The sequence below is a fragment of the Rhamphochromis sp. 'chilingali' genome (assembly GCF_963969265.1).
Source record: "Rhamphochromis sp. 'chilingali' genome assembly, chromosome: 6".
Lineage (NCBI taxonomy): Eukaryota > Metazoa > Chordata > Actinopteri > Cichliformes > Cichlidae > Rhamphochromis > Rhamphochromis sp. 'chilingali'.
The window spans coordinates 24,002,458-24,014,943 of NC_137933.1; the positions used below are offsets into that span (position 1 = coordinate 24,002,458).

Genomic DNA, 12,486 nt, shown 5'->3' on the forward strand with positions numbered 1-12,486 from the left:
AGAAATAATTTCCATCATAATGTTACAAGTGTGGTGATTTTTTCTTCAAAGAGCTGAAAACAACCCATTACATAATGGAAAAATAAATGCCCAGGCTGTGGTGTATAATTTTGCCTGCTGGTACATATAAAACCCATCTTACCCCATGTCATGTCCAAACAATCTAATCTTTCTTTTACAGACTGGTTACTGAGAAAATAAATTATTCCCTTACTTGTCAATTCATTAAGCACTAAAAACTAATCCTACAAAGTAATGTAACACAGAGATAAATGTATAACAAAGTAAGGGTTAGTGATTACCTGAGGCCACAGCAGCACTGTTGGTCTGGCTGCTAGTGCTGCTGACATCTACATACATCTCATCCTCTGCTTCAGTAGAAGATTCAGAGGACAAGTCGCCGCTGAGCTCCTCACTGGAACTACTGGTGCTGTGGTGTAGAGCATACTTCTTGCGTGCAAACATTTCACGATTCTTTCTCTGTTGTAGTAGTCTCTCCTTTTGCTTCTGAGTCCGCTGACCTCCTCCAGGAGCCGTTTTCACAAAGCGTTTCCTATGTAGAGGCCGCCGGCTGCTCAGGCACGCCCGCTTCAGCAGCACGGGCTCAGCATCAGACCGCACCCAGTTATGAGTGCGGCTGCCCCGAGTTCGGCCCATAGCAGGGCGCAAGCCGACTCCAGTGGCTCCGCCTCCTGTCAGGGCAGGGGCCTTATGTTGGCCTCCTGTTGCTCCTGCTTCCCCCTCGTCCTCCGAGCTAAGAGTGTCTGAGTCCCCGAATCGCAGGCTGGATGAAGGGGACGAAGCACAGTCACTAAAAGAGGACTCGTGATTATGCTCATCCTCGCTGGGTTGCTGTAAAAGTTCTACTCTGGGACGCTGAGGTGCCAGTGAACTCTCACTGATGTGGCCATCCTTGAGCGAGCAGTCTGATGGGCCTGCCTGTTGGCCTTTTCGTTTTCTACGTCCGGGAAAGCTCCGTTCTGAGTCTCTATGTGTCCCTGTGTCTCTCAGGGGCCGATGCCTCGACTCACAAAGAGTTTCAAAATCGCTGCCAGCTTTTCCAATCACCTCCATGTTGTTAGGGAAGCTCTTGGATGCCTCCATGGGTTCGGGATTCACCAGTTGCTCCTTCATATGCTCCTGTCTGTTGGCGGCCTCAGACGGCACCTCACTCTTCATGGTGGCAGGTCTGACCTCAAGGAGCAAAAACCAAGTGAACTTGCATTAATTCCAAAGCTTCTCACCACTGCATGTCACCAAACCTAGAAAAGGGGGAAAATGTAAGAGTTAAATAACACAGGTCAGTCAACAAAGAAACAGAAAATAAAATAAGCAAAATGTGAATGAGTACTGTCAGCTCAATGTAGGTCTGATGGATGAGGTATTAATAGTCTATGTTACACAGTAAACACACTTAAAGTCCTCAGTAGTCAGGCAGCTTCAATTGACCAACTTAACTAAATAAGACAATTCAATCATGTGCTTTTCAGTGTTCTTCAAACATGACTACAATCTGCCTTACAGACATCATTTAAACTGAAGTAAATGTAAATGTTTGTTTACACATCCAGAAGAAAATACACGGAGAGGGAAAACCAAAAGCATCAACTACTGATGGACTCTGTTATGGCCTCTGCAGCCTATCCTACAACAAAAACAAAACGACAACAAACAAACAGACAAACAAAAAACACTAGATGCAAAAACAGGTAAGAAACATACATTTAATCTAAGATGCATAAAAGAGAAATAGTAGATGATTGTTCTGTACTGATGGTGTTTAAAAGGAGAAAAATAATCATTTCTTAATTCAAGTAAACACTCATTCATGTTGAAACTAAAAAACAAAACTAAACAAAGTCTGAGAATATTTTTATTTGAATACTTTAATAATAAGCTGGATAAAACCTGCAGACAGCTGTCAACAAGTTATTTAATCACTCCTAGCAATGATTTATCATGTCGTCTTTCAGGACTAAACTGTGTTTCCTTATTCCAACTCAAGAGCAGGTGAACACAGCTAGGCCGGAGCTAGACTTCCTGACTCCGAGAAGTGCATGAATGCACGAACAAGTCTTCATTCTTAATATCCTTAACCAAATGCAGCATTTTTTAAATAGACTGTAAGACAATTATACTTCTATTTTCATTCTGCACTGAATTGTTCAAGGTAAACATTTTTGACATTTCACTGGCCAATCAACAACATGAAGAAACAGTAATTCATCTAAAACAATACCTCACCGTCTAAATACAAGACAATCTATTCACTGAACAGGTCATTTTGTTTTCTCATACAAATTAACACAGAATGACCCCAAGCTGCTGATTAAAGACAGTAAATAAATACCCATAGGCTGACTCAAAGTAATGATGAGTCAACAGCCCTGATATGTTTGCATTGTTGTGGATACCAAGAAAAGCATGACAAAAAAAAAAAAAAAAATCTGAAAGGGAGACAAATTCTCGCGTTTATTTCATGACTCTGAGACTATATGAGTTATATTTGGGTGCACCAACGTGTATCTGTGAAGAGAAGGAGCCTTTTTCACTCTGGTGCCGCGGGAAATTTTTTCACAGTGGTTTTGAAGTCTCCCAGAACAACGACAAACCCAGTCATTTGTGAAATTTAAACCATTTTTGCACATACAACAAAAAAAAGCAATTTCCGTGACTCCACGTGTACATTCTAAAAGCACACAGCAGTCAACAGTGCTCTTTGCACCAACATGGAGTATAAAAACCGATAGGGCTCTGTTTCCAAACTGTCAAGAAAATCACGATGCCATTTAGTGATCAGTGAAACTGGAAACTGCTTTTAATTCAATCATAAATATCAAATCAAATCCAGAATTCAGTAGATGTAAAGCAGAATACTTTCTTGCAATATATTACATAATAAATATATTGCATAGCTTGGCATTATTGGCAATCCTGGATTTGTGTTTGGAAACATATGGACTGCAAAGGTACACATTAGAAATCTGTAATAGAAAAGGCTTTAAAATTGCTATTAAAAAGGGCAGAAAACATTCTGTTTACATACTGTAGAACATGGGATCCTAGCCTGACCTATATATCCATGTATAAGTGGATACTGGCTTATTTAATATACCTTATGAGCATTCATGTTTTGGCATCAGAATCTTTCGTTTTACTGATTATAATGCAGAGAAATATGTTTGGGGGTAATAGCAACATCACATAGTTGTTCCATCAGAACAGCTAAGGCTCAAAGATTACTGCAGCAAATGCAGTAGAGTAGCACCAGAATGGAGCCAAGCAGTGACTTTGCAATAGGTTAGGTACTGAAGGGTTATTAATCGGCAATCCTATCATGTTCATTTTTCAGTAAAGCTATAATACACTATATGTACCTCAACAGTTGCAAATATATTGATAGAGAAATTTAAACTTCCCAAATATTGGCATTAACACAATCAGTCTAGTTCTGTATAAGGTATTTTCAAGCACGAACAAACTATTTGATCATCTCTTAAAAAGCAGATCAGTATTTTTCTGGCTAACTTTTTTCTGATTTAGGGCGCTTTGTACCATCAGTAAACCCAAAGTCAAATAGTCTGCACTGTATGCATGTAGCAACAAGCTGGTCGTACTTGTTGACCCGATGCAATCAGAAAACAAATTCATGATGCTACTATTTCAGAATATAATTTGGGAACATATTGTACCAACTCTGTCAATGCAGCCATCTGGAAGTACAAGTGATGTAACACAACACAAAAATATGAAATCAGTGCTTTGCTAGTCCCTGTCCACATTGTGTGCTGGGAACACACAATTCACAACAATATGAATTGGATTTCAATTTCCTGCTTCAATCTGCTTTTAGAAAAAATGGAGCTAAAAGCTAAAATACCAAACATGAAGAACACTGCATGCATTTAGGACAGACACAAAGTCAGTTGATAGCAAAAATAAGCATTTCTTTTTAAGATACAAAATAGGGATTTAAAAAAAAAAAAAAAAAAAACACTACACAGTTCAACATGCTCCTGGAACTGTCTGAGTAAAATGCACTGCACTGCTTTGGTATGTACATTTGTGCAACTCCTGTAGGTTATAGAGCATTTCCTGAGACAGAGAAAAGCCAAATGCACAAGTGACGTCCATTAGCAGCATATTGCACAACAGCACCCTGGCTGTCACTTGACCTGAAGATGCAACTTCTGTCAAAGGGGATGCTGGGTTTTATGCGAGCAGAGAGTGATTTGCTTAAGTATTTAGCATAACTGTGAAAAGCACATGCAACAATGGTCTTATATGCTTATATATATATATATATATATATATATATATATATATATATATATATATATATGTATAACACATAAGTGAGAGTGCTTCAGATCTCACTGTAAAAGCTGCGCAATGACAAGCATGAATTCAGGGGCCTCAGAGGACAGCCCTGAAGGGGAAAAAAATCCCAAAGGCTCAAAGCTGCACCATAATACTGCTGATTTCTAATGCAGGCGATAAGATCACGAAGAAAAGGGGTAGTTCTACCACGTTAACTGGTGCCTATCTATACTAGAAAATACATGGGGGTGGGTGCAATCAGAAATGGCAACAGCAAACCAATTCAAGATGTACGACTGATTCAGTACTGCTGAGCTCTAACGATACCCACAGTGCTTTCTGACCACTAACAACTGATTAGGCAAGCAAAAACACAGATACATAGATTTATTTAGGCTGGCAGTATCGAGCCTGAAGCTGGGGGCTAAGCATACTTTCTACAACGCTTAACAATTACAATAAGCCCAGCTGCTGTCTGCCTGCCTGCTTGCCTGTCTGTCTGTCTCTCTCTCTCTGTATGTCCCATAAACGGTGCCGAAGTGACTGAGGCTGGATAATGTCGCTTTATTAGGAAAGCACTCGCACCACAATATCAGCTACCAATATTACGATAACGAATCGAGAGAAACCAGAGTGGACAGCAAGCCGTTGCCTGATAAATATCCCAGACAGAAGACAACAAAGACAACACGTACCTGTGTCCAAATCCTTTTTTCAAAATGTGTCACAGTCCTTTTTGCAACATGCGGGGTTGAATCCTGCAGGAAATAGTGACAAGTAGTGAAAACAGGTAGTTTTCTACGTGTTACCCGAACTGCAACTAGGCAGGCCTAGCACGCAGAAATCGCGACCCGGAGGACTGTAGCGGCCGGGATTGTGAAACTGGCAACACAGTCCCGAGCCGTGCCGAGAAGCAAAATCGAAGGCAGTGGGCCCCGGATGGCTACGAGCTAAGCTAATGCTAGCTCCACTTCACTCAGTAAATACTCGATTATTATCAGCCATTTTGGCTCGAAATGGAAACCCAGACGACTCGGACGAGACAATACGACCTCCGTGTTATTTCTCTATGTGACAAGATAAAAAAATCTCACTGTTTGCCCTCGACGAAGTTCCCATTCCTGCCTTCCGAGGCATCCACTGTTGTTTACCCAGCAGGTCGTCTCTTGGCTGGCCGCTTCTACAATGCAGTCATTGCCCGTAATGCCGCATGGGGGCGCTGAACCCCCGCCATCTACTTTTACGACACTTTACGACAGGTTCTTTACTCTTGAAAAGTGTGCCTTAAAAAATAATAATAACAACAATATAAAATGGTCGTTACAACCCAGACGGGAGAGTCTCTCTTTCTGTTTTTTTCTGCCAACAAGAAAAGAGTAGAACACCGGTGTAGTTATAGGTGTTTAATCCTATTGCCGGAGTTAATTTAAGATTATGTAGCGTTATTCGAGCCTCTATTTCAAGTACTAGCACGCCCACTAGTGTCTACTAGTAGACATACATTTTTTATGAGCATAGATGCGAGATTTTTTTTAAATATTAAGTACTATTCTTTTACAAAAAACAAAAACTAAACTAAACTAATATCGCCACATGCATCCAATGATGTAAAATAAAAAGAAAAACAGGAACAAGCTAGATCCTGACATAGTAATATGAAAATGAAGTCACTTTGATTCTACGGTATTTTTTTTTTATCAGGACTTAATAAAATTAATCTGCCGCTTTGCAAGTCTAAAAATAGACAAATACAACCTCAGTTCCCTTAAAAACACGACGTATTACATTGTGCCTTTATTTATATAAGAAAAATTCAGCCAACATGTAGAAGCAGTGTGTGTGAAAAATACTAAGTCCATACTCACTGCTTTCATAGGAATTAAGACAGTACAAAGCAGCCAGTTTCTGCTAATCAAATGCACTCGTGTAACTGATCATCAGCAAGTGTGAGCGCCTCAATAAAAGTAGAAATTTTGGCATTTTGCTGATCTGTGTCTTATGTTAACACAATGCTTGGGAGTAAAATTCATCAGATCGTAGAGAAGCAGTTGTTAAAGGACTATTTCAAAACAATTTGAAATTCATCATTCTACAGTTAGAACGATTATGCACAGGTGGATAACATTAAAGACAGCTCTGAGGTTTCCCAGGAGAGGACCTGTGAGTAAACTCACCCCAAGATCAGACCATGCAATGCTCAGAAAAACTGCTAAAATAAACAAGTGTTACATGTCAGACTCTTTTAGGATGTTATGATTAAAGTTCATAACAGAACAATTTTTTTTTTTTTAAAAGACTGCTTGCTTGGAAGTGTTGCCAGGAGAAAGCTTCTTCTCTCTAAAAAGACATGACAGCAAGGGTTAGGTTTGAAAAGTTGCATTTGGACAAACCTTGAGACGTCTGAAACAATGTCCTTTGGACAAATGAGATCAAAGTGGAGCTGTATGGCCATAATACAGGGCACCACATTTGGAGAAAGTCACACACCTCATATAAGCAGAAACACCTCATATCAGCTGTCAAGCACAGTAGGGTGAAGGTTTGTTTTGTTTTGCAGCCACAGGACCTGGACAACCTGCAGCCTTCAATTCAAACATGAACTGCTCTGCATTTCGGAGTTTTCTAGAATCAAATGTGAGGCCATCTGTCCAGCAGCTAAAACTTGGCCTAAATCAGGTCATGCAACATGTCAGTGATCCCAAGCACAGCAGAAAATATACAGCAGCATGGGAGAAAAAGAAAATCAATGTGCCGCAATGACCAATCAAAGTCCAGACCTGAACCTGACTGATATGCTGTGCTGCAAATTTAAGACAGCTGACCTTAAGAACAAGTGTCAGCAAACCTCAGAAAAGTGAAGAAATGTCAAAAAGAAGAGTGGGCCCCAATCCCTCCACAATGATATAAGAGACTGATGAAGTCAAAAAGAAAATTGCTGATTGTGTTTCTACCAGTTATCAAATCATTGAGGGGTGTACTTGGTTTAACATGTCATATATTTTGATTAGTGTGCTTTCTTTTCACCATTGGCTGTCTATTTTTACAAATAGACAGTCATGGGAGGAAGCTGGAGTACCCGGAAGGAACCCACGCAAACAGGGAGAACATCATGCGAACTCCATACAGGCCTGATGGTGGAATTGAACTCAGGACCTTCTTGCTGTGCAGCAACAGTGCTAACCATCGCGCTGCCCTAAAAGTTAAAAATGAGGGAAAAAAATACAAGCACGCGTGTCCAAAAGAAGAGGAATCTAATGGTGGTTGAATGGTTTTTCTAAGTTGAACATGAACAGTATTGAACTTACGGAAGATTAAAAGTAGAAGAACAATGCTTAATCGCATCCACACTAGATATCAGCAAATCAAATGTAAAACAAAGATTTAAGAGTAATCAAATTAAATTACAGAAAACACCAAGTGTGGTACAATTCCTTAATCTCAAAACCCCTCCAGGAAGCAGCGGTGGGAGTATTTACACGTATTACTTTGGACGACAGCATTCTCACCAATCTCCACATTACTGTTAGTTGCCACAGACGACTGTGAAATCTGTTCCATCTTACAACTCGTAGCGTTTCAAACATGTTTTACCCTTTGGCTTAACATGAACTTATAGACACTCTTTAACATCAAAGGACATAGCAGTGTGGCTGAGAGCTCCTCGACGCTGGATTGTTGCGTGAGACTTCCTGCAGTTCTCTAGCTAGTCGGTTTGTGAGTGGGAGCTTGCCACAGTGAAGTTATTTGTACTAACGGCTGCCTCTGTTATTTCCCGGTAGGAGTACGGAAATGAGAAGGCAGCAGGCACGGACAAACAGAGCACGGACACGGCACGGTGGGAACACCGGGCGCACACGGGGATTCATTGTGTAATATTTACATCACTGTAAATAAATGCACTGCACTGATCGCACAGAGTCCTGCGTTTTGGGTTCTATTTTCCCCACATTCCCACGGTCTGCCAGTGTAGCCGTGACAGATAACTTCAAGTCCTGCAGATGTAAAACTTTAAAAAGAAAAAAGATCACAGGCAGCTGAGGACATGTCGCTGTTGTATCGGGATTTTAATGTTTGTTTGTTTGTTCTTTGTTTGTTTATTTTTTTACCACGTTTATTGCTAAAACGTTTAGCATTAGTAAAACATGTAAATACATAGTAAAAAGGCTCGGAGGAGGAGGAAGTTTTGGGCGAGTGGTGCAATGCGTAAAATTGGACACATTTGAAACGGTAGCAGTCAAGCAGGGGCGATTCTAGGATCAGAGCTTTGGGGGTGCTGAGCACTCAGAGAGCTGCCCAGCCAGGCAAGATAAACTTTACTCATCATGATGAGTCTTCTTCCCTGTCTCTGTCAGTCCCTGCATCCCTAAATGTCTCCAGTTGTTCCAAGTTCCCTCTGACTGTCTCCTTGGTGTATTTAAACCCCTGTTCCTCCCTGTCCTCATCATCTGTTGTCTTCATCTCCGTTATCAGTCATCATAATTTTACCATCTCTGTGCAAGTCTGCAAACTTTCCATAATAATTCATAAGATTCTTAAATTCATCAAGAAAGAAGAAGAATAAAGAATAATGAATGATGCTCATAGTGAGTAAAAAGTAAACTAAGTGCATTTTTTGGACAGAGATTAACTTTTAATGTGTATTATAATACAATACAGATATATGAAAATACACTCCAAAAATAGAGTCCTTGAATGCACAAATGTACAAAATATTGATTAAAAAATTATAAAAATTGAGGCAACTTTGCCTATGGTACAATGTATGAAAAGATCTTTATTGACAATACTACTATGGCTCTGCAGATTTTTTTCTTTTATTTTAACCTATGTCGCCTCACCTTGAAGTTGGCAAATCACTTTTGCTGGTCAACTCTCTCAAGCGGTTAAACAGTTTCTGTTTTGCCTGTCACTATTCCCTGTCTGTTTCCTTACCTGGTTCTTCCTGAACTTGTACTTTCTCTTCACGTTCCCCTCTTTCCTCTCTCCCTCTTTGGACTGACAATCATACACAAATAGATTGTATTCAATTAGATGAAAAATTACATTAATATGAAAAAAAAATATTATTAAGATCACTAATAAAAAAGTCCTCTCTCAGTGTGTTTTCACCACAAGGTAAATAACCAAACCACATGTAAATCTAATAAAAGATATAAATATTGAAACACTGATCCAACATTATCCTTTATTGACGGATCATTTGTTATTACACTTTTACCTGAATGTGGCTCCTGGGTTTAATATCGGCACAAATGACAAAATAACCAGATTCTCTCATTCCATTTCAAACAGGACAGTGGTAACAACAGTAGGCTACGACAATTTTAAGTTTTAGATTTTAAATAGGCTGTATACATTTCAATGGGAGCAACAGGACGGTCAAATGTCGCTGAATTTACTACAGAGTAGGGATTGTAGGGTAGCAAACATCATTGGAAAACACGTTTTCAACACTGCAGGTTACCTGGGTGTAATGTTTTTCAGCCAAAAAGAAACATGGTGTGACTCCTACCTAACTATATAAAGAGTAACTTAGGGTTAAATGCAGCTAACATGTCCTGTTTTAAGCCAGGCACTTACACCTCCGCTCCGCTGCGTCTCAGCCACCATCGCTCTGGCAGCAACGGCGCTAGAGCCAGAGCAGGGGAGAGCTGGAACAAACCATTTTGAGAGAGGGGGGGGGGGTATCTATACTGTTATTGTTAAAATGTTACGTCTCAACCTATGTACTGTATGCTTTTTATATTTTAGTAGTGTGTCACACAAACAGCAAATATTGTCAAAAACAGCAAGAAATCTTTGGGGGTGCTTTGATTCATTTTGCTGAAGCACCCCCAAAAATGGGCTAAAATCGCCCCTGCAGTCAAGGTTGCTAAAAGGGAATGCAAAAGGATGGCTTGGAAAGAGGCCGCGGTTGTAAAAAAAAAAAAAAAAAAGATGAGTGCTCTGGACAAGGATCGGTGCAATTTGGTAAAGTACTATGAAATCTTCGAGTACAAATAGTGCGCCTTTATTTCAATGGAAATGCTAGACATTAGTTTGATTTTTTTTTTTTTTAGTCACAGGTACCGCCATCCACTCGCTCTCTATGAGATTCGGGTCATTTTAAAGCAGATGTTTGTAGCTCTTACCGCTCTGAAGAGCATAGGTATAATGTATGCGGACATCAAACCTGATAACATCATGCTTGTAAATCAGTCTTGACAGCCGTTTAAAGTTAAACTTATTCATTTTGGTTTGCCACTCGTCCTACAAACATTCCATGTGGCGCCATAATCCAGGCCCTTGGTTACAGGGCCCCTGAGGTCATGTTGGGTATACCTGTGACTGAATCTGCAGACATGTGGGCTCCTGGTTCTGTCGCAGCTTTTCTGTAATTGGGCTACCACCGGTATGTGTGAATATGAAATGATTGGAAGTTTTGTTCACATGCGGCACATTAGTCGGCCTAATGTACGGAGCCCCGCAGGGGACATGGGAGAAAAAAAATTAAGAGGGACTTTTGCGAGATCTCGCAAAACTAACTCGGGATCTCGCAAAAGTTTTGTGAGATCTCGCAAAACAAACTCGGGATCTCGCAAAACTTTTGCACAGCAAGAACTATTTCTGGAAAAGAAAAGGGATAATGAAACACACATGGGTAATGAAGACATCAGTTCAGTATTCAGTATCTACAAGCACTGTGATCAAACAAAGTAAATCAATCACAGACAAGTTCACATGCATGGGAGATTTAGCCAAACACCACCCACAGCCAAACAAAGAATCCGAGAAGCCTGTTCAAATGGATGCTATGTGTGGATCCTGTAAAAAGAATGACACCTGTTGAGGGTCTGGGAGATCGTTTTATTACAATGAAACATCTTCCTGAGGACCCTGCAGTAGATTGCTACGCGGAGTCATCCCATCTCATGAAAGTGTGCCCACCCCTCAGTCTAGAAAATGAAAACGAAAACTTTGTTACCTCAAGTGAAATCATAAAAAACAGAGAACAGAGCAGTGGAGGATCTAGACTGTTTTCCACTTTTGACAACTGTGCCACTGCAGCTGAAATCCAGAGAAACCGACAGAAAAGAGCAGCTGCACGCAAAAAGGATCAGCCTGTATTTAGTAGGTTTGCATGGCATGCAAAAGATGAAATGTCTTGGAAGCTGGGTGTCAAACAAAAACAGCTGGTAGAATCTTCCTCTAAATCCAGGGATTCAGCTGTACAAGTGCAGACAGCAAAGAAGGAACAGTCAACGCAGCGCCTCCTATAGGTCGGATTTCATTAGGGAAAAGGATAAAAAACTTTTTCTTAAGGCTGTTTCGCTTTTCTTCAAATACTGAAGAAACTTAACATCAACCCGCAAACCGGCCATGGCAGATGACCGCCCCTTCCTGAGCCTGGTTCTGTCACAGGTTTTTTCCTGTTAAAAGGGAGTTTTTCCTGCCCACCGTTGCCAAAGTGCTTGCTCATACGGGATCATCAGATTGTTGGGGTTTCTTTCTTATATCGTAGGTTCTTTACTCTACAGTATAAAATGTCTTGAGGCAACTGTTTGTTTGTTTTTGTTAGAAATTGTGTTTGTTTTTTAAAAATGTAAAAAATAAAATGTGATCAACTTTAATCAACTCTAACTGTCAAGTTTTTTTTGTTTTGTCGCTGCTGTCATTGTCTCTCGGTCCTCCACTTTTTGATATGCGTTAAGCTGATCTGCTTCAAACTTGAATTGATCGGGACCCTGTGAGCTCCACAGTTGAATTTTAGGTGACTGGATAAGGGCTAGTCTCAGTACTGCGGTTATTTGTTGTGTTCTGTGTAAATAAATAGCCAGCTCTTGTTCCCACAGATGCAAAATACGATTTCATGCAGTGAAGTCATAACAACAACCAGTTTAAACTGGTTTGTTGTCTGGATTTTGATATTTAATTCTACCTCTTTATATTTATTTAGGTTGACAGTTTAATCATATTCTGATTCTTGACAATAATCTGCTTTTCTTGTCACATATGAAGGCATGCAATTCTGTATTCACAAAGTCAGACAGTTCAAATGTAAATAAAGATGCAATACACTGATTACAAATCATTTAGCTGTACCTCATTATATAATCTCCTCCTAGACAAGTGGGTATGGTATATATGTTTATATGCAGTTTATATGGTTTGGGTTTTATATATGTA

At 40.0% G+C, this 12,486-nt stretch overlaps 1 protein-coding gene across 5 annotated transcripts in view; it reads right to left on the reverse strand.

Moving 5' to 3' along the window:
* rnf111 (ring finger protein 111) overlaps window positions 1–5,513 on the reverse strand; it is a 33,215-nt gene extending 27,702 nt beyond the window's left edge. For 3 of the 5 annotated variants that reach the window (XM_080884664.1, XM_080884663.1, XM_080884660.1), the window contains exons 1-3: window positions 5,415–5,513; window positions 5,016–5,078; window positions 303–1,262 (exon numbers count right to left, since the gene is read on the reverse strand). In XM_080884664.1, coding sequence (XP_080740790.1) covers window positions 303–1,179 — 877 coding nt within the window. In that variant the 5' untranslated portion in view covers window positions 1,180–1,262; window positions 5,016–5,078; window positions 5,415–5,513. The remainder of the gene's footprint in view (window positions 1–302; window positions 1,263–5,015; window positions 5,079–5,414) is intronic. The other 2 variants (XM_080884662.1, XM_080884661.1) reach the window with 2 other exon arrangements.
* Between the last annotated feature and the right edge of the window lie 6,973 nt (window positions 5,514–12,486).